Source organism: Epinephelus lanceolatus, chromosome 10, assembly GCF_041903045.1.
Source record: "Epinephelus lanceolatus isolate andai-2023 chromosome 10, ASM4190304v1, whole genome shotgun sequence".
Classification (NCBI taxonomy): domain Eukaryota; kingdom Metazoa; phylum Chordata; class Actinopteri; order Perciformes; family Serranidae; genus Epinephelus; species Epinephelus lanceolatus.
Window position 1 is genome coordinate 31,432,140 of NC_135743.1, and position 24,361 is coordinate 31,456,500.

A 24,361-nucleotide genomic window follows, 5' to 3' on the forward strand; every position below is an offset into this window, starting at 1 on the left:
ATTTTCACCCACTTAGGTTTTTGTTTTATCTCTCGAGGTGTTATCAAAAAGCTAGTCTGCTGTGAAAATGTGATCTTTGTATTTATTTAAAAAAGCTAATAATATTTAGAAGCATCTTACATTGGTTGTAATTGAATTGTTGAATGTTGATCTTTCATATCTAGTAGTATTACTTTTACATTTCAATTTTTATGGAAGACAGGTCAGTGGGCTTTTAATACCGCTGTTAGTGTCTCCTTAAGTGGCAAGGAAGAGCACTATGTAATAAGCCAGGGTAATTTCATATATGTTTACACATTAATGTTGCATTGTGCCTAATGATGTTGTGATGATGGGCATGATGTGATGCTGAGGAAAAAAAACTATATTCCACAAATACTGAAAGACAAACCTCACTGAGTATCCTCTCTATGTTTTCTCTACCTCCTCCAATTCTATCAGTGACATGCCATTGACATGGAGCACAGCGACCTTCATTTAACCTTACATAACAATGTTATAGGCATCTGGTGCTTTATACAGACGGACACCAGAAACAACACACAGATACAGTGTGGCCACATTAAAGCCATACAATCATTTTAAGTAATCCCTGCAGTGCAAGTTAATGTGAACAATTTGATTGGGAGTTAATAAGCCACTGCAAATCTTATCTCTGTGCTCTCCCTCTCTCTGCGTTGTCATCACCAGTTGCTGCTCTATCTGCTGTCAAATTGCCAAAATTGTTGTATTATCACTTAGACACACACACAGACTTGACCACACACATCTCAAAACTCTCTGTGTGTGCCTCTGTCATTCTGTATCTCCTGTGTCCTTGCTGTATTATCATTTGTTGAGAGGCTGATGCATGCCTCGGCTTTGTCAGCGTGTTACAGGAGAAGGTATAAATAGTCACAGATCACTACTGTGACACATGAATGCACTCACACAGTACTGCATACATGCATTTTATATGTAGGGGTGACACCAACAAATCGGCACCAACGCACAGTGTGGGATGAATGGAGCCGTGCTGTTACGGCTTACTGTGTGGTTATTACAGTAAAAATTAATTGATTCTCCAATTTAAAAAAAAGGGTCACTTTCAAAGGACTTAATGAGTCTGAATCAATCCTGAGTCAAGCTAAATGATAATCCCTCCCTCCTGCCCAGGGTTAGTAAAAAAGTGCCTGGCAACCGTAAGACCAACACAGTGCAATCTATTCCACAGAGTGAGGAGCACTGGGAGATACCTGGATACCTGACAGAGCCACAGACAGCAAAGAGACAACAAAGGAGTCAATGGGAGAAGGGCAGAAATAATGTACAACACACTCACCCTCTTCCTGTCTTCGCCTCATCTAAAACTTCAGAATACACTTGAAATAAAGAAGAAAAATTGAATATCTTCTTTTTTTTTGCAAAGCTTTTCCGCTCCTCTGATTTTTCTACTTTAATATATTGTTCAGACACAGTGTAATGGCTTTAATAACTGTCCCTGGTGTGCCAAAGCAGTTAATCACAGGCAGTGTAAAGCGAGTTAAACATTAAAATATTAATATGAACAATTTGTTTCTCAGTGTAAGATTAAGAGCAGTAAGCGCACAGTGTATTAACTGTAAATGGCCACTCTGAGGCAAATTACACAAGGCTTACTCCATCATGCCCATGCACACACGCTGATGTTTATGGAATAACATTGTCACTAGTCTCCTTCAAATACGTAAACGCGTCACACTGGACATGCTGCACACACCTAAGTTTATACCCCAAACAAAGAGGAGGGGCAGGCACTACTTATTCTGGTAAAATAGAAATTACACACTTTTGACCAGGCAGTGTCTTGGGACATTCACACACACTCCTCTGCTCCTGAACCGTCAGCTCAGGTAAGCAACAGGTATGGTGGCGCAAGGCAGGATGGGAGTTAGGGTTCAGGGTCAAGGTCACCTTTCTATGAACAAAGTTGATTGTAAGGGCTGTGATTTGTGTGTAATGTTCATTTCTGCTGAAGGTGTCAGTGGGAGAGCAGAATGTTTGGCATTATCAAAGATAGATTGAAATTCATGTGGTAGGAAGAGGCCCTCAGAGGAATTTGCAGAAAGATAAGCTTTTTAATTGCTTAGAAGATATGAAGAAAAGAAATCACAAACTGAATAGCAGACATGCTTGTGACGAAAAAATAATTTCATATGTTATGTGTTGTTTTTCCCTCCATTTGTATCAGGCATGTGGGCCTTCTGTTTTATAATTTCTGACATTGTGCCTATTTCCAACAAGCCAGAATAGTCATACATGGGTTGATTTCTGGTTTGTCTTGACTTGACAAGAGCAGCATGTTGCTGTTTAATTTAACCTTGGACAAGAGTACATTTTTCATATTGGATCAGGTGTTAAAACCATATAAGAAGGGCAGCACTGCAGTGAGTCAGTGAACAAAAGAGTAAAGAATGGAGCGGATGTTTGCAGAGCCGCTGTGAAGGACGCTGAACTCTAGCGTCCACACTAGTAATTAATTTTGTACAATCAATTTAAACCCAAGCAGAGAGTCTGTTCTGTCTGCTGCTGTTGCGTTATCTGAGAAATAGGATGCATTTTAAGAAGACAAAGCCCTGTCCACAGTTTGACCTTGGCTAATGTCATGCTGGCTGATAGCTGCAATGACATTAATACACAGAAGACAAAGGACATGACTGAAGATAAGTGACAAAAACTGCATGATAAAGAGTCTCAGTATTAACTTTGTTTTCAATTGGTGTCCATTTCCTTGAAAAGCTAGTGCAAAATGTATATCTCTGCTAAAAGTTACATGTAGAAAAAATCTTGATGTCGGCCATATCAAACATGTAAAATGTCATGAAACATTTCCATTGCTAAGTTATCTAGACTTTTGCTATGTCTGGTTTAAATAACAGGCTGGGCTGTTTAAAGAAAAATCTGTGCATTGAAAACTAGTTTGAACGAGAGAGAAAGGCACTGAAATTCCAAAAAAAGCAGTGACTCTAACCTCCATGTGGACCCAAGGGTGTCCAAGATCACTTAGAGGTTACAGTGAGGTTGTCATTAAAAAGTCCTGTTACATGCTCACTTTTTTATAGCATAAAATGAGCTATGTGTGTTTGTTTTGTTAAGCTAATCAGTGACACTTTTGATTATGCATTTGTACCTTGAAATTCAAATTATAAAACTTTAAAATGTATTAAATTCTCTGAAAACTGTTTTGTGGAAGCTACATAACATAAGACTTAATAATGTCTATAAAACTTCCAACTTCTCATATAAGACTGAAAATGAGTGACAGAAAAATATCTTTAGATACTGTAAAGCACATGACAGTGTTTGGCCTGAGGCGATGATTTTTTTTTCACTGTAGTTTGAGTGGAGGTTGACGGAAAGTTGTCTGGAAACCTACTGGGTTTCACCCTAAGACAAAAAATGATCCGCTGTTTACTCTCCAAACACCCAGAATGCATCCCTGCTGACGAGACACTGACCTCTCACACAACAAGGACATTCTTCCTGGGGAGAGGAAGCAGTGTGCGCTGTGTGTATATGTGTGAGAAACAAAGGGAAAGCAATGGGAAAAAAACGTTTCACTTTGTCTTTTATTCTCTCTCACGACCACGTTCTCTCCCCCTTCTCTGACTTTATCTGTTCCTCTTTCTATCTGACTCTTAGTTGTGCTGAAGATGGGACATCTAACTGCTATGGCTGTTATGGCAGGTGAATAAAACACAAAACAGATGAGTCAACAAAATATTCCAGATATTTTGTTTTCAAGGCAATTTATGAGCGTACAAAAGCTCACCTGTTCAAAAAGTATTCCATGACGTAAAACACTAAGACCATATTTCTTTAAAACTCCATAGTGAGACATATTCTGCCAGAGCCACCAACTGTACACACTAAAGAAAACTCCCACTCAACAAAATTAACATTTCATTTATCTGATTTTTTGCAGTGTTCTTCAGCCTTTTCATGGAAACTGAAGCCAGTAAGCCTAAAACTCTACTTTCACCTCATCTTGTTCTGAGACTGGTTTGTTGAGAAACTGGTTTAGGAAGAAATCAAACACATTAACCTCTCTTTGTCTCCATTACAATGGCCAACTTCAGGGCAAATGTACTGTGCCATCCCAAAATGGATGCTTTAAAAAAGACTAAATGTAACCCAGAAATATGAACCAGTGACCTTGTCAGTAGTTTGTTGGAGTAAAAGATCAAAATCTTGAATTATCCATTGATGTGAGTTTTGTCACTGATGTTTCTTTTCCCCTTTCTTGTCCCTCTCCCTCCTTTTGTGTTTGGTCTGCAGATCCATTTGTTTACAGTAAGTACAGACACTCCTATCTCCTAATTCATATAATCTACACTGTACAACCTTGCTTCTTGTATGGATTATAAAAAGACTAGTGCAGAGTACCATGTGTTTATCATGTGTTTATGCGAAATTTTAGATGAAGCATGAATCAAGTGTGAGTTGACTCAACTCAGTCAAATTCATTTTAGGATGTTTGCTTTGGAATTTATTTTTAGTTTTGTTTTCTAGTGTGGAGTGCATTCCCCTGACTTCTAACACTATTGTCTAACAGACTATGAAAGGCTACGAATCGCAGGCCTGATCTGTGCCTGCCTGTTGTTTGCTGGAGGACTCACCGTTATACTCTGTAAGTCCTGAAACCTCACAGATAAATAAGCCGGTATGGTAAACCTGCAGTAAATAGTAATAAAGACATTACTGTGTATTGAAGTGTGTGCAGCCTCTGTAACGCATCCTACTTTGCCCTCACAGATAACAAGTGCGCCACCAGGAGCAAGTACGTTTTTTTATTCTTATAACTTACTAACAAATATCTGTGTGCATTTTGGTGTCAGTGTCTGAATTTTAACATGTGACTTGCTCCCCCTTTTATTTGCTCCCTCTTATTGTCTCTTTATCTCTCTCTGTCTCTCTTCCCAAACTGCCATGGTAACTGCCGCCCCGCCCTCCTCTCTTACCTTGTAGAAAAGTGGAAGATGACAACAGTGAAATCTGATATGGCGCCTGACAAACCGGTTTTGGCCAGGAAGAAGAGCTGACAGGCAAGGGGTGGAGAGATTTGGGTGCGTGGGTGGGGAGGTTTGGAGGAAAGCAGCTCAGATGATTACACCTGTACAGACATGTGCGAAGAAAAACTTATGCAAGATGAGAAAGCAGTCTCGTAGATTGACATGTCATGAGTAAGATGAAATAAATGAAACTCCCTTATGTTTTCTTTTTTTTCAAAATGATACTGAAATGAATACTTATTTGTAAATCAGGGTTACCTCTCTTCAAAGACGTATATCCATGGTCGACCTCCACAATTAAGTCTGTCTCACATATGCTGCTTAGTTTAGTCATTATCATAATGTTGCATAGCTCCTAAAATAGTACATGATGTGATGTTTATGGCCTGCTGTTCATTGCATGTTTTGCTGTGTGATAAACTAGTTAGATTAATCATGTGGTCAGCCATTTTAGTTCTGACAAGATAAGGACGGAAATGTTAGAAACCTTTGATGTACACACCCAAAATGAAAATAAATGTCACTATGCCAAACCAAATATTAATATTTCAGTGACTGCTTTTCACAGATATGTAATGCAGATCAGCTTGACTTACAATATGACCTTTAATAACCTTAACTTCTATAACTGGAAAGAGCAGTTATTGATTTGGAGTGCCCATTAAGATGCTATTGTTATATGTACCGTATTTAGCCTACATTATAAAACTATAATATCATTCCTATGCATATTTATTACAGCAGTGGTTTTGTTTTGCCTCGAACATACTTCATAACTTACATCCCAGTGAGCCCAACTCGATAAACTTCGACATCTTCGTTGTCGACAAGCAAACATTAATTCCTCACTCCTCCTCCCTGACTCTGGATCAGCTTCCACGCCCCGCTCATCGTCACCGTGTACTCTCCCACTGTCAGCCAGACCACAGAAACCGACCCGGGATCAGGATTCACGGACAAAACTCCAGCATTTCTAACTCAGCCCCCTTTTTCTAAAACCAAGCCAACCTGTTGAGTGTAGCAGAGCTGAGGGCAGGGTGTTGGCGTACTGAGTGGAGAAAAGTCTCTGGTTGTGAGTCAGATATATCCGCCTTCTTGGGAGAAATATCCTCGGTTTTGTCTTTGCTGCATACAACCTGTGAGAGGTAAGTGTTGAACAAAGAAAATTAGCTCACATTTCACAGAGGAGTGTCTTCTCAAGTGTTTTCATCTTTCTTCTCTATATCAGAAAATTTGTTTATGATGTTAAAAATGTTCCAAACACGCTCGCGAGCATCTTTTTAACCAAAAGAAGCATAGTTTGGCTAACATTAGGCTAACATAAGAGTACATTTAAGCTAGCATCTAAATATGAATGTTTGCGATGGAAAACTGTTGTTAAATCTCTGTATTTCTTATTAACTGTCACATTGAGATGCTTAAACATTTATAAAGACTCGAATGAAACATATAAACGTGTTTTGTTTTAGAGAAAAATAAATTATCAGTGTTAAAAATGTGAAAGTAACATGTAACAAACATATGTCGTAAGTTCATAATGTTATCCGGCTGACATTTCCCCTCGAGCCCACCACAATGGGACGGCACGCGCCCACGGCCAACGTGCGTAACGGCCAAGATGGGTTTCCTTCACGCGCTTTGGTCACACTTGTCATGTAAACGGTTTTGCTTTGTTTGTTTGTTTGTTTGTTTATTTAAAGTACGCAGCAGGTTTAAAGTGCACAGTTTCATATAAAGGGTTGCTATGTATGTGGTTTTACCTTCAGTCCATGTTTAACCCACCACAACAGAGAAATACTGTCAAAAATGATAAATGTAGTCTGTATATGTGTTTATATTTGATGCTAAGCCTTGGTCTCTTTCACGTGTTTTTAATAAATAACATTAAATGGATAGTTGTAGATAGCAGTGTGGACATGAAACAAGTGTCACGAGCCAAATTAATTAAAACCCGCGCATCAGCAGTTAAAGACATTTTGCTCTTCATGCACACAGTACCAATGAAGACTTCCTGCTGTGGAATTTTTCAATATTGTCATATGGTTACATGCTCTATCGAACACATACTGTGAGCTAGTGTGTGTGTGTGTGTGTGTGTGTGTGTGTGTGTGTGTGAAAAGGCCAGTTGATAAGGGAAGCAGGCGATAACAGTTTGCTACCATGTGGCACCAGGACAGATTGGGACAAGGACAGATAACAGCAACGACAGATTCTGCTGGTCAGTGTAAAACTATTAGAAAGACAGGGCTGTTAAATATTGATTATTTGTTGGATTAATCAAGAAATGCTTTAGGTTGCTTACAATCAAAAGCCTCAATATTCACAGTGATAGGAAACAATCAGATTTTAGGAGCTGTAACCCGCACGCACTGCATGTATCTACTTGTTGAACGATTTAAACATTTAATTGGTTATCAAATTGTCATCATTCATTTTTGTGAGAACAGATGTCTCTCCTTGGCTCTGCCTACCCAATGTTCCTTCTTACTTTTCTCTTTCCTGCTCTTATCCATCTAACCATAACCCTTTGGCTCCCACTTGGAAACCCCCAGACAGCAATATTACTCCCACTCATAGTCTTAAGTATGTGTATCAAGGGACTGTAACATCTAGTCCTAATCTGAACCCTTAAACTATTAACCAGTTATAGAAGGACAGAAATGAGTAAACAGTTGAAACTTTTGTTTGTATTTTTTTTACATTAACAATGTATTTCTGTGACCCATGGTTACAGATACAGACTGGGCATTGGTAAACAAGAAGCCAAAGATAAATACCAGATTTTAGTGTCTGTTGATCAGAATCATCAAGCAAATGTCACACCAAAAATTGACCCTTATACAAGTTGAAAGAAATTGTACAAGATGCACAGAGAGACCATAGGCCAGAATGCACTGCAGATGTAAAATCTGTTGCGTTTTGAGCATGTGGTGCTGCTATGCCCATAGATATGCTGCAAACCTAACATACTCTTTCCAGATGTCCCTTCTCTTCTGTGGTGGTTTGTGGAAGTTAAAATGTTAGACATTAGGCAGAGCATCTTGAGGAAAAGTGGGGCGCCAATAAACTCAATTACACCTTTGGTCTCCTTTGCAGCCATGGATTTTATATTAATATAAATATCAGGTCAATTATGTGTACCATTACCCCCATGTGGATTACTGATGTTTTTTGCCAAAACAAATCAATATTCTGCAATGCAAAGCTATGCTTGATTAGCGACAAATTTGATTTCAGAGTTTCCTCAAGAATTTATACAGAGACTACAGTCCAAAATGTATTTTTGGATGTTTCAGTACTCTGACATACAATGGAAATTGTTTAAGTTAAGATTAACATAAAAGAAAACAATGTATTCTGTATCTGCATAGCATATTTTACCAATATCTTCAAACAAATGCAAAGAGGGAAAAATACAACCACACATTCAACTTACACCTGTTAAACTGCAGGATGTTCACTGTATTTTGCTTTGACAGATTTAAATGTGCCTTACTTATATGAACTCAGATTTTCAGAGAGAGTGAAGTGAGGCAGAGTTGAGAGAGGTTACAGGGTGAGAGACAGAGATGAAGGGAAGGTGAACAAAGGTGGCAACAGACAGAGTTGTCTTTCCTTTCTCAGGTGAAACACACTCAGCTTGTTGTTCTCACCTCTCCTCACATGACCACAATTCCTAAAAAAGAAAATGAGAGAGGAAAACAGTTGGAGGGAGAGAAAGAGAGAGCGTTCTCAGGCGAGTCACACTTTCTCCTCACCTTTCCTCACATCACTTTGGCGTCTCACAAACACAAATTTAGAAACCTCAACAAGAAGACATTGATTTTACTGTGACCTTCGGTGCATTCCCTGTGTAACCACAAAGCTTTCATTTACAGCTCAGCAGAGACACAGCTAATCATTTCTAATTCATTAACCAGTCCAGATATTTTTATTAACACTTTATAGTTATGTAATAAGCAATAAATACAAAATATGAATTAACAAGTTTATTAGAGTAGTTGCTAGTCAGTACATGTAAGTTTTATGGATGGACAATGAGATGAAACGAGTGAAATGTACTTCATCTTTTGATCCGCTGATCATGACTCCAGAGTGAGGAGCATGAAGTCTGTTGCTAGCTGCTCCCTGTGAGTCTTGTGGTTACCATGTGTGACTCATGATTCTAGTATGCTCCACTCCCTCTTACCCTCTGTCTGTCTCTATGTGTCCCTCCTTATTCCCTGTCTTTACCAACCATGCTCTCCCTCGTCTTCCTGCCGCCCTCTCTCACTCCCTCAGGCTCGAATTCTTCTTCCTCCCTCTCTCCCTCTGTTGCTTCCTCTTATTTCCCAACTTGATATCTTGTTTGTACTCTCCTTTTTTCTTCCTCTCTCCATCCCTCTTTCCCCTTTTTCATCAGTGAACTGTCTCCACTGATTTCCCAACAACTGCTGCCTCTTCCTCTCTATCTCTGCTTTTTATTCTCTCCTGTCAACACTTAAGTTGCATCTGTCGAAATCCATCTTTGGTCAGTAGCTGTTAGCTGTTATCACCTAGCTACTCAGCAGTCACTGAGACAAATAAGTCTACTTTTAAAAAATCCCAAACCCCCTCTGAGGTCATGTGCTTTATTAATCTCATTTCCAGAGATTCAGTTCCAGAGAAACATCATGTACTCTAGTCATAAAATGACAAATTCCTGAGTGTGTTGTAAAATAAAGGGAGGAACAAGTTCAACCGTGTCTCAGCTGAGGTAAAGGCAAATTATTTGTCACAGATTGCAAAGCAGGTTCACACTTTTGTTAGTGTGTAAAGCTCACGACGACAGAGACTTTCTTGTGTATATATGTGTTAAAGGATGTGTTGCACACAGGAATCCAGTGCTGCTAATTTAGGAATAAAAAATGCCACTGAGAATAGGCAGCTGTCTTTGTTGTGCGGTACAGGAACGCAGGCACACACACACCGGTGTTCAGCATTCAAACAGTTGAGTGGGGGGAGTGTTGGAAAAATAGAAACAGGGACTAAGTCACAGATACATGCTGTGCAACATCCTGTAACACACACAGTCACGTGCACACAAAATAGAGGAAGCACAAATTGAATCTCTGGTTTTTGGGAAAAGGAGTATTAAGACAACATAAAGTATATACTTATACACATTGTGTATAAGTACAAGTTTTAAGTTTTGATTTTGTTGGACATGATGACTAGTTGCCCCTTGACCCTAAACACAGTAAACAGTTTTAATATTGGATGGGTAACATGCCACCTAACTTCGTCACAAGGCTGTAAACACTTGTCTCACATTCAAAGCCAACAGGTGGCCTTTCTCTGTATTTGTACACTGTGTGCTTCTGTGTGTTTCTGACAAATATTTTTTCCACTTATATAGTATTTTCCATATAATCACCGTTCACAAGCATTTTTTTACTGGTAGCAGTGGGACTTAAAAATAGGATTTTTGGTTGTCTGTATGCCATCTAGCCAGATAGTTTTTGGGCCCTGACATAACAAGCTGATGGTTGGCCATCCATCAATGTTGGGCTGTCAGTGAGCATCTGCCGCCAAATTTTTGCAGTGTGTTCTGCACCCTTGGCATTAGTCGGCCCTTGTCCGCTTTTTTCCAGCCGAATCAGCATGTTGAATCGCCGTTTGAGGGGGTAGAGCCCGTCAGGGAGTGAACTCGCTCTGATTTGCAGCTCAGAGTACAAAAAGAGAAGTGAAATGAGAAAATCAAACAAACAGCTAAAGTCAAGAGAGGGTGGGATCTAAACAAATTTGTTATATTAGGGTTTTTTGTTTGTCACTTAACGTAACATAATGTAACATAAGGCTGTGCAATTAATCGTCTGGTGATCGCCATTACAATTTTGAGGTCAAACGATTTCAAAATTAATGAAATCGATGGTAGGGATGTAACGATTACCGATATTACGGTAAATCTTGGTTAATTTTTACACGGTAAGAATGACCATTTATGTTTAAATTAATTGCATTATCGTGGTGGATTATCAGGATATGTAATAACAGCCTCATTCAAGTCTCGCGATGCAGGCGCTGCGTGAATGTGTAGCATGTGTAAATACAAAGAATGAAAACATGGCGGAAGGTGGTGATAGCGCACTCAGGACATTTTCTCCCCCAACTAAACGCACAAAGTCTGAGGTCTGGGCATACTTTGGGTTTCTGAAGAGTGCCGAGGGACAGCTGGTGGAGGACAACTATCCTGTGTGCAAAACATGCAGAAAGAAAGTTGCTGGGAAGGGTAGCAACACTACAAATCTGCTGCTCATCTCTGTGACCATCATCCACAGCTTTACAGCCAATGCAAGTTATGCCATGCAAACATCAGTTATTGTGTGAGGGACTTCGGTTTTACTGAGATTGTCATAATGTGTAACTCTCGACGTACACGGGACATTTGAGCCGTATCTGTCCTCCTAAACAGCGACTAGGTTTTCCATTTTCGTTTAGGAGATAATACTAGCTGAATAGCTAATAGCCGTATTAGCAGCTATGTTGTGAAGTGTTACAAAACGAAACAGAGCTGAAAACACTGAGCGGAGCCGACAGAATATTAACTGACGTAACGTAACGCTAATTCAGATCAACTATGATTGAATCACTGTGATTATGGTTATTGTATAGCGAGCTAGAATTGATATAGACGGCCAGTTATGCTTTCTCGACATAAGCTCAAGGAAACAACATAAAACGCTGCCGTGTTAACCTTTGACCGAGAGCATGCACTCCTTTTCTCATACAGGTAATCCTCTGACTCACATGCACACTTCTAATGTGTAAATTATTCTGTGTAATGATGAGCATTGCCCTTAGGGTTTTTTTGGTTTCTCCTGCACATTTGTGATAACTATTCTATATATTGTATGTCTTTTGTTCTACTCTTGCATTGTTTTGTTTTATATATATTTTTCTTCTCGTTCTAATAAATAAATAATTAATATATAAAGTGTTCACATATTTTGCTGACTGTTAAAATGCACCAGACAAAAAAGCTTTGCTCCTGTAATGTGTTTACATATTTTGTTAATTTAAAATAAATTTTTCTGTTGCAGTTCCAATCCCTTGCCCCTTTAATGTGAAAGATTCATGTTAATATAAGATTTTGGCTGTTAACATTTTGGTATGATAAGGAAGTTATAAGATTTAGTGAAGTTATTTCAATGTATCTATTTTTTGGACATTTTACAGCGCTTAAAAAAATATCGCAATATTAACGTTTACCATGATAATTTGGTCACTATAATCGAGATATCAAATTTTCCATATCGTTACATCCCTAATCGAGGGTAAACGATTTTTGGTCACGGACGCCTGGAGGTGTTATTTTGTCTTCTATGGAAGCCGCGCATGCGCAATACCACCGCCTCTCCTCTATTCACTCCACGAGCCAGTCAAGTAGGTGAACTACAAATAATGCGAGGGGCAGGTGATCGTGGAAGATTTCGAAAACTGCGTGTGGAAAATGGCAGAGGAAGAGCGAGAGAGGTTGGTGTGTGTGTGTGTGTGTGTGTGTGTGCGCGCGCGCATCGGGGCCGAACTCCGCCGTGTGCGATACAGAGAGCAGAAGAGAATTCTAAACGTACGACCATGTAGAGACAAATGACACGCCATCATGTAAACAATATAGGTCATCACGTGCGCCGCATAATCGTTTGCATAATCGTGATTTCAATTTTGACCAAAATAATCGTGATTATGATTTTTTCCATAATCGAGCGGCTCTAACGTAACATCATTTAATGTGACGACATAATGTGATGACGTGACGTTAATGTATGTAATTTTAAAATAAGTCAACACTGACTTTTGGTCTCATACAGGACACAAACCCCAGTCTCCTGGGTTAAAGTCCTGTGTTTGTTTGACCTGTCCACCACCTCAACCTTCCTGTTTCCTGTTTTGCTTTCCTGTTTCATATGATGTAGAGCAGCCTGCAGCACATAGGTAACATGATCGCAGCCTCCAGGATCATGAATACATATTTAGGCATTGCTTTCTGTAGGTAGAAGTACGAACAGTGAATAAGAACAGCCTGATTTCTGTGTGTGACTGTTTTATGGGAACTACTGAAAACTGTCACAGCAAAATATAAATATTTAAACTTAGTAAGCACTGTAAGTAGTCGGTTAAATCCTGATTGAGTGAATGACAGTGTGATTGATACGTAGTAGCTACACATGAGAATAAGGACTCTTTTGACAGCCCTGCAGCTTATTGTGTACCGTGCTCTTGGATAAGAGAGGAAGAGTGCAGTGGAAAAGAGATGATGATAGTGTATGAGCGTGAGACGGGCATGGAGCCTAGAAAGCCTGTGCTCCCGGGAGTTTGTAAGGGAAGGGATAAAGGAGTGGAAAAGATCCTTACAAAAGGAGAGGAGAGGGGATGGGTGAAGGAGTAAGGACATGCAGAGGTGTGTCAGAGAAAGGAAGTAGTAATGGAGAGGTTTAAAGAGGCTGGAGAGGACACAGCAGCTCAACAAAGGCACAAGAGCAGTGTGAAATAGTGGTTTCAAACAAATGAGCAATTCTTAAAGCTTCTCAAATAGGTGGAAAGGAGTGTCAGACAGACAGGGAGAGAAGACAGAATGAAAGAAGCAGAGGGTGTAGAGACATTAGAGCAAGGGACAAAAAAGTGGAAAAACAGTCCTACAGACAGGAAGAAAGAGAGATGCAGCAAGAGCTGGAAAAAGGAGGGACAGTCGGAGACAGGCAGAGTAGCATGACAGAGCCAGAACAGAAAAGTCTTTATCCCCGGACCAGGCGGAGCTGGTGAAGAGGCTCCACAGGGAATTTGTACGCAGGGGAAAAGAAACTACGTCATTACATAATATCTTTAGAAATTCTTTGGCTATATTTGTAATAAAGCCTTCTTTGGTATCAGCTTACATCAAACGTTTTGCTGCAGCTGAATATGAATCTTCTTTGTTGTTAACTAATAACTAAATTAGATATGAAACAATTATTTGGTTATTTAGTTAGTCGATTGACAGAAATGAATCTGCAGCTATTTTGATAATCAATTAATTGATTATCGCCTCACAAGCAAAGATTTTAAAAAGTTGCCTGTTCCAGCGTCTCCAGTGTGAGGACTTCCCTGCTTTCCTTTGTCTTGTGTGTGTTAGTAAATTGAATATCTTTGAGTTATGGACTGTTGGTTGGAAGAAGTCAGGAATTTGAATATGTTCAATGTAACCTGTCTTATGAAAATACATATGCAATGATTCATACGATATCTAACGCAGTAGCACCCCACGAATGGCATTGTTACTTCAAGCTCTTAACATAAAGTTAAGTAGGTAAAGCTCTGGAAAAGAAAGTTAGGCATAGTAAAGTTAGGTTTAGGAAAAGAAACATGTTGACAACGTACCTCAAACTAATTCAAAGTCCACTTTGTTTTACACAGTCCCCAACACCAGTCTTCCCATAGGAAAGTCTTGTGTTTTGTGACCAGTGCACCACCCCAATCTTCCTCCTCAGGCTTTTGGTCTTCATACTACTTCTTAACCTCCATCAGTGCATTGCTCAGTTGGTGATTGTATCCTCTCTGTGATTACCAGGGTCATACATAAATTGCTGGCTCTTGATGACGTGTGTTATATAGGGATTGTGGTGCATTACTTATTGTAGGTATGCATATGAATAGTGCATGTGAACAGCCTGATATGTTACCATGGACTCTGGACATTTGTAATCTGCATTTTTCTGTGCTTTTTCATATTTTACAGACAAAGCAATTTGTCAGTTCATCCCAAAACTAATCTGCAGACTGATCAGCAATGGAAAAAACATGTAGTTGCAGGTCTAACCCACAGATATTTGATATGTTGTTATGTAGGAGTACTCAGCTTTGCAAGCATGTTACATACACTGTACTTATCCACCATGGTGCTGTGATCCTGGCTTCTTAACCTGCCATAAACACAATGATTTGAATGCACACCTCCAGCGCTCACCTTCCGGCTCCACCTTACACTAACATTTGGAGCTGGTGAAGAGGCTCCACAGGGAATTTGTAGGCAGGGGAAAAGAAACTACGTCATTACATAATATCTTTAGAAATTCTTTGGCTATATTTGTAATAAAGCCTTCTTTGGTATCAGCTTACATCAAACGTTTTGCTGCAGCTGAATAGTTGCAGGCCTAACCCACAGATATTTGATATGTTGTTATGTAGGAGTACTCAGCTTTGCAAGCATGTTATATACGCTGTACTTATCCACCATGGTGCTGTGATCCTGGCTTCTTAACCTGCCATAAACACAATGATTTGAATGCACACCTCCAGCGCTCACCTTCCGGCTCCACCTTACACTAACATTTGCTTTAGAAAATGGTCCTCAGATAGGAACAGAAAGGCACGACCTCTTTTACACTCCCCTGCTTTCTCTTTCTCACCCTTTCTCATGTCTTTACCCTCCCTCACTGTTCTCACTCACGTCTCTCTCTCTTCTGCTCCCCTTTCTGATATTCTCACCCTCAGTTTGCCCCCTGTGTCTTCTTCCCTCTCCCTGTCCTTCTCTCTCCTGTTTCTCTCTTTGCCCTCCATCTCCTCCTCCTCTCTCTGCTCCCTGTGTGGCTCTTTCCTGAGGTAAACCATTCTCTAGTGGTTGTTGGCCCATTTCCCATCCTCGACATTCCCCCTGCCTCGCCTTGGGTTGCTGTGGAGAGGCACCAGGAGAGGTGCACCCGTCCTGTCCTTCTCTTTCTCTGTTTCTATTAAACTCTAAATACCAACAACAGAGGAGGGAGACACATTGTTTTACTTACATCCTCCTTTATTTGGACTCAAAGGTCACTGTTGTTTGTGTGTCCATAGAGATACTTAAAAAACTAAACTGCTAGGAGCTCAATCTGTACTGTAACATCTTTTAAGTTTCCCGAGAGATATGCTGTCAGTTTGATTTGTAGAGTTTAAAGGTGCCTTATGGAGCAAAAGTAATGTTTAAATCTGTGTTACTCACTATAAGGCATTGTATCCTTGAGGTCTAAAAAACATGTTGAATGCATTTTTTTCCTCGTAAAACATTTGCAAAGACAATTTTTCTTTTCAATTTTGAATCCTGCATTGTTTAACCTTTACTTGCTAGCAGTCCTCTTCTTCTTCACTAACTTTGTCGATGCATTAGTGTGTATCTTGGCTCATTACTGCCACCTGTAGATCAGTGAAATAGTGTAAAACAGCAGACCTTTCTCTCAGTAGGCATTTTGATTTGTCACAGTAGGAAAAGCACATCTGCAAATGATGAAATTCCATTTAGCTGCCTTGATTTCACCATCCTGGCACTGTCATGGCTTAGTAGGACACCACAGCAGAACAGAGCCATCGTTAGTGTTATCAGTAACACATGTTCTTTTCCTTCTATGACAAGTCAAAATGTCTGTTGTGAACAAGGCATTTTGGCTGGACCGTTTATTGTGTGCATGTGCATCCGCATGTATGAGACAAACAAACGGAGACCCACTCATAAAATAAACTGCTCCATAGCACTAGTCAAGGTCAAAATGTCTACCTTTAACCTACAACACTATTTTCACCTATATGTCTGCCAAGGATGTTATGTTTTTGGTTGTGTTTGTTTGTATGCCTGTCAGCAGGATTACTGAAAAACCACTGGCCCGATTTTCATTAAACTTGGTGGAAGCGTGTAGCATGGGCCAAGGAAGAATCCATTTAAGTATGGAGTGGTTCTGTATCACAGGGCAGATACAAAAATTATTTATCATGTTTATTAACATTGCAAGATATGGCATTTGGCCTTGGCGGAGGTCTGTGCTCTCTGAGTGCCCTTCTGATCTCTTGTTGCTCTCTTTAGGTACTACTGCCTTTCTCAAATAGCAAAAGCTTTAGATAAAAAATGAGAAAACGTATCTAATTTCCCCCAAAAAATTGTCGTAAAGCTCATCTCTGAGCAAACTCAGACAGGGACAGAACATAGACAGATCATACTGCTATATCGGCTAAGGCAATAGGCAAACTAATTTGACTGAATAACTCCCATGGCTGCCTAGACAAGGTGTGTTCAGATCTCCTCTTGGATAAACAGTCAGTCAGTCACTCACTCAAACTAACATGATGTAATTTTTATGCATGCGTTTTATGTTAGTACAACTTTTTACTTACATACTGCAATGGGCACGTGTGTGTTTGCTCTTCACTGTGTAGCGCTCTGACTGAAAAAGTACAGTAAGTGGAAAATCACTGCTGTGTTATTTAAGGTGTGTCCCCTCCCAGGGCACATGTTACCTTTGCTGCTTCAACATGGCAGCTAGCACAGCATGGACACCGAACCAGTCAGACAGTGTTTGGGTTGTAATTGCGGCTGTCAGGAAATCTATTTGTTCCCAAAGGATAGTATAAGTGGGATTATTGTAAAATCTGCCTCACTGTCAGGAGGGAACTCTGACTGGAAGTGTTTAAGATGAAAGAGCTTTTTGTCAGTTTTTAATAATTAGCCAGCATAGAAAAATAAAATATCTTCATTGACTAATGGTACTTCAAAAACAAAGCTCAAAGCTAACTATCTATGCACTGATGTACGCTTGAAATAGGATTAAAATGACATTACAGACAGAAATAGCTTTGGAAGGCTGAGTGCGCTTTAATATTATTCTCATGGATTTTTTCCCCAGCAAGTGAAAGTTCATTTAAAAGACGAAAAATCTGGACAGTCCCACCATGTGACTACATGTACACCGATGCATACAGTACTGTACATTATATTTGGTAAAATAAGCCTGTAGTCATTTTAAAGATAACATTGAAACAAGAAGAAAGATAGAAGCTTTGGAGCGTTTGCATAGCAGCACTGTAATGCATTACACAAGGTGATTTAGCTCTCCTGTTAAGGCTCCATTAGAGCACTTTGCAGCCATCAACATCAGATCAAGTTTCTGTGTGTGTCTGAGTGTGAAGGAGAGCGGGGGAGACTACTTTGTGCCTATCTAAATATAATCAGATTTCTTTGTGTGTGCATCAGAGGGAATGGGTGCATGTACTGTAGAAGTGATGACTCTATGTGTCTGTGTGTATAAGTTCCTTTAGTGCCCCTCAGAAAACACAGAAAAGCTGAATGTTGCATCAGGTCTCTGTTGACTTTGTTGGCTGCCGGTATGAGTCAGTTTGTACTTTAATCAGCTTTCTAACATGCAGGCACTTTAAAAATTTGATTATTTGTGCCATTGGGACCGGAGATAATGTTATTTACCCCATGTTGACAGTAGAGCCTTCTTTTGATGGCAAGTCTGCGCCACAATTAGTAGTTAATGTTTTCAATCAGTGTGCAAGCATAAATGTAAGTTAAGTTAATACAGAGTTCAATATCTTTTTTATGATGATGTATGATGACATTGTTGCTGATATCAGTGTCTGTATTATCTCCGCAGGTAAACAGCCTCCAGCGTGAAGATGTCAAAGATCTGTGCTTTGGTGTTGATGACACGTGAGTAAAACTCTTCTCATGTGATCACAGTTTAAAATCCTCCTTTATTGAATTTACTTACTTCCTGCTTTTAAAGGTCAGAAAGTAATTGATGTTACATCTCCAAGAACTCGTGACCTGTTAGCTTCACTTCCTCTGTGCAGAGGAAATTATGTCTGAGGGTCTGTCTTCCATCAGCACTTTGCCCAAGTGTTTATAGTTTTGTGACACGATGTAACATGTCTGAGGTGAAACAAAAGGCAGCAGGGTGGATGAGTGATTAGAGAGATCATCTCCTTGCCCTTTCACTCCAGATTTTAAACTCTCCGGTTGTCTGTGATTATAATGTCCTATAGCAATACGCTGTAAGAAAGCAAACCCCTAACACTGCGAGTAAGATGGCAAACAAAGTGCTCTACAGTTTCAGTCCTAGAAAGGTGAGAGTGAAATCCACAGCTCCTTCAGGTGTTGTGAAAGAGAGACGATGAGACGGATAAGGATGAGGAGAGATGAAACAGGCACAGTTTTATGTGACATTTTTAAACAGATCTGGATTTTTAATAAACGCAACAAAGATGCAAGAGCTTTTTAAGAGGTGTTTTATTCATTGACACTGACAGTTTCATTTGTCAGTGATTCTGAATAACAGACATGGAAACTCACCTGCCTTTCCTCAAAAGTACCCAAAAATTAAAAATAGAAAGCTACTCCAATATTAAGTGAATTAAACCAATATTAATTAAACTAATTGGAGCATTCTTTACAATTATATTTTATTGGTGAAAATACATGCCTTTCTCAAGATAGACATTTGGACTTGTTACAGTAGGAAAAGTACAGGTGTCAGTAATAATACTAATGATGGCTTGTTCTATCCAAGTTTTTCAAGTGAGGGTGACAGTGAGTGAGCATTCACGATACCAGGAACCTAAGCTGATACGAGCTAAATTGAATTCAGTCATCATTAATTTCATTACACACATCCAAGTTGTGACAAGTCCATGAAAAGGGTCTGTTGTTCTGCATTAAGCATTTTTTAACAATACTGGTTAAAACAAAATGCACACAATAAGAAGGAGGAAAGAAACAGAGAAAAGAGTAATGCACAAAACATACACATGCACATTGCTTTAAAATAACAAAAACAGCACCAAAAACAAGCACCACCCAATACCTGTGCTTAGTGAAGATTCAAAGTGGTTTGTGCCAATTAGCAACTACCATTTGTGGGGTTTTTTTAAAGGTTTTTCATATTCAAGAGTACAGTTATTGTTGAGGATATTGTAAATAGCTGAGGGTTGACATCTGGATATGTACGTAATATGTTGAATAACTGTTTCTCCAGAGGAGTCTCCTTCTAATTGCAGTATTCAAACAGTGTTTAGACCACATTAATCTTTGCTTTCCAAATAAACCAACAGCAACTTTTCCACCCTTATGATCCCTAACAAACAAAATGAGATGCCTCAAGCTGTGTTGCACTGTTGTAAAGTTTGTCTCCTTCTGAACTCCTTCAGTTGTGTCCCTGGTGTTGGCAGAGGAACAGAACTGTAAGTACACTATTATGTCTCTTCTTCCTTTAATCAGTCCATAGAACTACAGTAAATAGTTGAGTAACATAGTTAACAGGTTTTACCAACAAAAGTACTTCTACATGTATATCTGAAAATAATAAGAGAACCATTTTTCTTTTACATTTTAATTAAAATTAAATGTAATGGCACTTTTAAGTTGAAATGTATCTATTTGAAAGTCAGGTGTGTCAATCATTAGCGAGAGAATCAAAGTAGGTCATTGTGTTTGTTGACTTTATTACATCACTGTTTGATATGTGGATGTTTCTATATATCTTCATGTATCTGCCGCTTAAACCAACTTTCAGCTGACCTTGTTTATTTTTGTCCCTACAGTGGAAGATGACCCATTTACCTTTGGTAATCTATTCTTTTCGTACATATTATTTTCACTGTCATGTAGAAATGAATGAAACTTGGAAGCTGATCTGAAACATTGACATAAAGTTCAGACTGCTGTATATCTCTTTTTTACATGTAGATGCAGGTTTTATAATATGAAATAATAATAGTAATGATATAATTATAATGTTGTAGTATTATATTTTACTGCTTGTCCATGACCTGTCTTTTAAAGATGTTTTTCTTGTAATGTCCTTGTATGTTTCTGTACTCCAGTGCATTGCTTTTTTCTTATATATGTTATGTTTGTTTAATTTTCACGTGGTAACCATGACCTTGTTTTGCAGACTACCACAGACTGCGTGTCGGAGGCCTGATTTTAGCTGCTGTCCTCTGTCTCATTGGCATCACCATCCTGCTCAGTAAGATGCAAATCATGCACACACCCTAACCACACACAGAGTCATAAACTGCCTCAAGCAACGCAAAGATACACACAGATACCATAAAGAAAGTCAACATTTTTTTTCTTCTGTTCCAGGTGGCCACTGCAGGTGCAAGTTCAACCAGTCCAAGAGGTGATCCTTCACAGTTAAACGTTAAAAATCATTTGTGTAATTGCTGTGGAAGCCCCAAACTAATGCAATATTGTGAAAATAATACATATTACCAAGTTCCAAAGGTCATAAACGTCTGCTGTTTTTCTCTTCTCCTCTTTGCAGAAGGAGGACAGGAAGCAATGCTCAGCAGATGCTCTCCGACCAAGGTAATGTTGTCTCACCCACAAGAAACCCCCTCTTACCTTGTTAACTGTCATGGTTGAGAGACAGTGTTTACAGTAAAAAAAAAAAAAAAAAACAGCAGTCAAGACTGTGTTGATGACATCTTCAAGAGATGAAACCTGGAGCAGCTGAGTGAATTAAAGTAATTCAACCTGTAACTCAGTTCTACTAAAATATTTATGACCCCCCAAAGGAAACTGCGTGTGTAGTTATGGTTTACTCTAAATGTCAGCAGAGAAGATGATCACCTGTAACCACAGACACATGACGAGCAACAAGGACAACAGCTAAAACGAGCTTAACAGTCCTGCATATGTAGTAGGCAAACTGTATGTATGTAGACGTGTGTAGAGAGATACACAGGTTCTTATCCCTCCTAAGATTTCATCATCCAGTTGACGTCCTGCTCAGGTCTAAAGTTATATTTACTCTGTCCATCTGTTTCACTGTAAACGGCCGCATGTCTGACACACATACTGACACAGTATGGAAAGCCTCCGCAGTGTTGGACTCAGATGGAATGGCCCTCGCTGTTCAACAGGTGGTGAGACTCTGGGTGTCTGGCCTGGAGAGAAGGGAGGAGAGGCAGAGTGGTGTGAGGCAACCATTCACGTTTTTATGTAGTGGCGCAGCTATAAAAGATGCCCTCTTGAGGCTGAGAACGCACCCATGTCTTTCACCCTCAGTTTGTAATGCTGTTTTTTTTTTTTTTTTGTCATAAATTTGCAGTCAAGCCAGTTGAACCCCGATGATGCTGATGATATCAGATGCGACTGATAAACCAAGCACTAGTTTAATTGATGTAGAAAATACACAGGTGGCCCATATGGAAAAACAGTGTGTGTGTGTGTGTGTGTGTGTGTGTGTGTGTGTGTGTGCACGCAGTATGTAAGCAACTCAGCAGGGGCCCACAGGGACATACTGCACGGACAGGCAGTTTCCACTTGCATGGGCTCACACACACGCTCTCTGTCTCTCTCTTTCCTCTGCTCATTACCTGAGGATGAGGAGCAGTGTGTTGATTCTTCATCTCAATCTTCACATACAGAGAATGCTATCATAAATAACAACAACTTAAATTTTAGCCTCACCGCTTGTGAAGAATTTCAGCTGCTAATCTTTTAATAGTTGTCAAAGCCACTTGCCAAAAACAAATATGAAAATATAGTAGCCAAGTATGAATACAAAATTAAAGTTTGTGATATTGGGCTATATAGAAAAAAGAAATACTTAATTTGGCTCTAAGTAAAAGCTTAAAATAGTAAAGTCACCGTTTGATTCACATCAAAAAATTAGATGAGCTGTTCTTTAACTTCAATTTTGGAGAAAAATATTGTTTGTGTGTTTTATATTACTGATCACATGTTGTCTGTTCATCTGTAGGTCGTGCCTGCGACTGCTAAATATCTTCCAGAACACACACTGATGTCCCAAACCTGCAACCAACAGATAACACGGAGGAGCAGCAGCGGGATTTGATACATCCAACGAGAGGCTTTTGTTTTATTATTAGACAGCAACAGAAAGTAGTGTGTGTGTGTACTGGCTGTGAGGTGTGATGCTTTCTGCCTGATAACTGAGCTACTGATCTGCAGCCTGCACCTTCACACATACACACACGTACAAGTTGTCACTTTCATTTCAATCAGCTGTTTTTCATATTTAGAAGTTAAAAAGGATTTGAAATGAAGAAACTGACATATAAAACCTTTGGTAATCCCCTCTATTTACTCAGTGTGAATGCTTTGATGTTCATCATCAACAGTTTCGGTTGATTGAGCTGAAAGTGACCTCATACAACAGTAACACAAACCTATTACCAAAAAGTTCCTTAAGTGTCCACATACTGTAGGTTGTGTCAATGTCTCGCACTACTTCTGTTGCCTGTATTGTATGTGTAAGGTCAACATTGATGTAGATATTAGTCGCTTACTGTGGCCAGCCTAACCCACTGTCCATGCTTTCATGTCACATATATGAAATCCACGTAGTCATGAGTGTTTAGAGTGCTGTTGATAATTCTTGATAATCTGTTAATTCCCATGTTTAGCTTTATGGAGGAAAGTAGTGGATTGCACTGTTCAGAGATACAGAAACACTCTGTCATGTTTCTATAAAAGAACTGTTGTAACAAACAACAATGAAGTGTTGAATTTTATTTGAGTGTGTGGACTTGTGCGTCAGTCTTTGTGAGAACCAATTTGAGCTTTCAACCTTGAGAGTGAGGACATTCTTGGAAAATGAGGACATTTTGGGCCGTCCTGACCTCGGGACAGACCTTCAAAGGCTTATTGGAGGGTTCACACATGGTTGTAAGGGTCAAGTTAGAAAAGGGTTTCGATTGTGGTTGGGGTAAGGCATTCAGTTGTGATGGTTAAGGTCAGAGTGAGAGGCCAAGGAATGCATTATGTCAACAAGGGTCCTCACAATAAAGAGGGGGGGGGGGGTATTTGAGAGAGAGAAGGTGACCTGAAAACCCAAGATTCGTTTAACACCAAGAGAATAGATTATCCTTTCTTATAGCCCTCATTTTTTTACTCTTATTGGACTTACAGATATAGCCTTTCAGCAGATCCTCCTGAGTATTCCACCTCAACATTTCACTGCACATATTTAAAATATATATGTGACAAAGACAATACTAGTTTGTTAAATGTGAAGTGCCATTGATTTAAAAGTTGTACCCTGAGTGGTTCTGGACGATATTTAGTTATTGCAATGTAACTGAGCTATTCATTTTTAAATTCAGCCCACTACACCAAGGTTATCAGCATTGACGTATTTCACCATAGTTAGCTTTAACTCAGGTCTTCAACTGAATTGCACTGTTGTTGAAATAATAATGGGTAAACATAAGGATGGAGGAATTATAAACAAATGAATCCCCTGTCGACAGGGAAGTGGGCATGCAACTTACAAGTACCACCATAGATACTAAGGGTCTTAAAGGGACAGTTCACCCCAAAATCAAAAATATGTTTGTTTCCTTCCTCTGTAGTGCTGTTTATTAGTTCACATTGTTTTGGTGCGAGATATCTGCCGTAGAGATGTCTGGCTCCTCTCCAGTATAATGGAACCAGATGGCACTCGGCTTGCAGTGCTCACAGCGCCAAATTAATACATTTGAAATACGCAGCAGTAATGTCTCTTACCAGAAATCATGACCCAGTTACTCAAGATAATCCACAGACCTTGTTGTGAGCAGTT

At 39.4% G+C, this 24,361-nt stretch overlaps 1 protein-coding gene across 1 annotated transcript; it reads left to right on the forward strand.

Annotated features, from left to right (window-relative positions):
• The first annotated feature begins 5,955 nt into the window (after window positions 1-5,955).
• fxyd3 (FXYD domain containing ion transport regulator 3) lies at window positions 5,956-23,289 on the forward strand. The gene is made up of 8 exons (XM_033640905.2): window positions 5,956-6,175; window positions 18,422-18,477; window positions 19,974-20,006; window positions 20,367-20,390; window positions 20,720-20,794; window positions 20,914-20,950; window positions 21,095-21,138; window positions 22,538-23,289. Exons 2-8 carry the CDS (start codon window positions 18,444-18,446, stop codon window positions 22,555-22,557), a joined length of 267 nt encoding a protein of 88 aa, XP_033496796.1. The 5' UTR covers window positions 5,956-6,175; window positions 18,422-18,443; the 3' UTR covers window positions 22,558-23,289.
• Window positions 23,290-24,361: the final 1,072 nt, after the last annotated feature.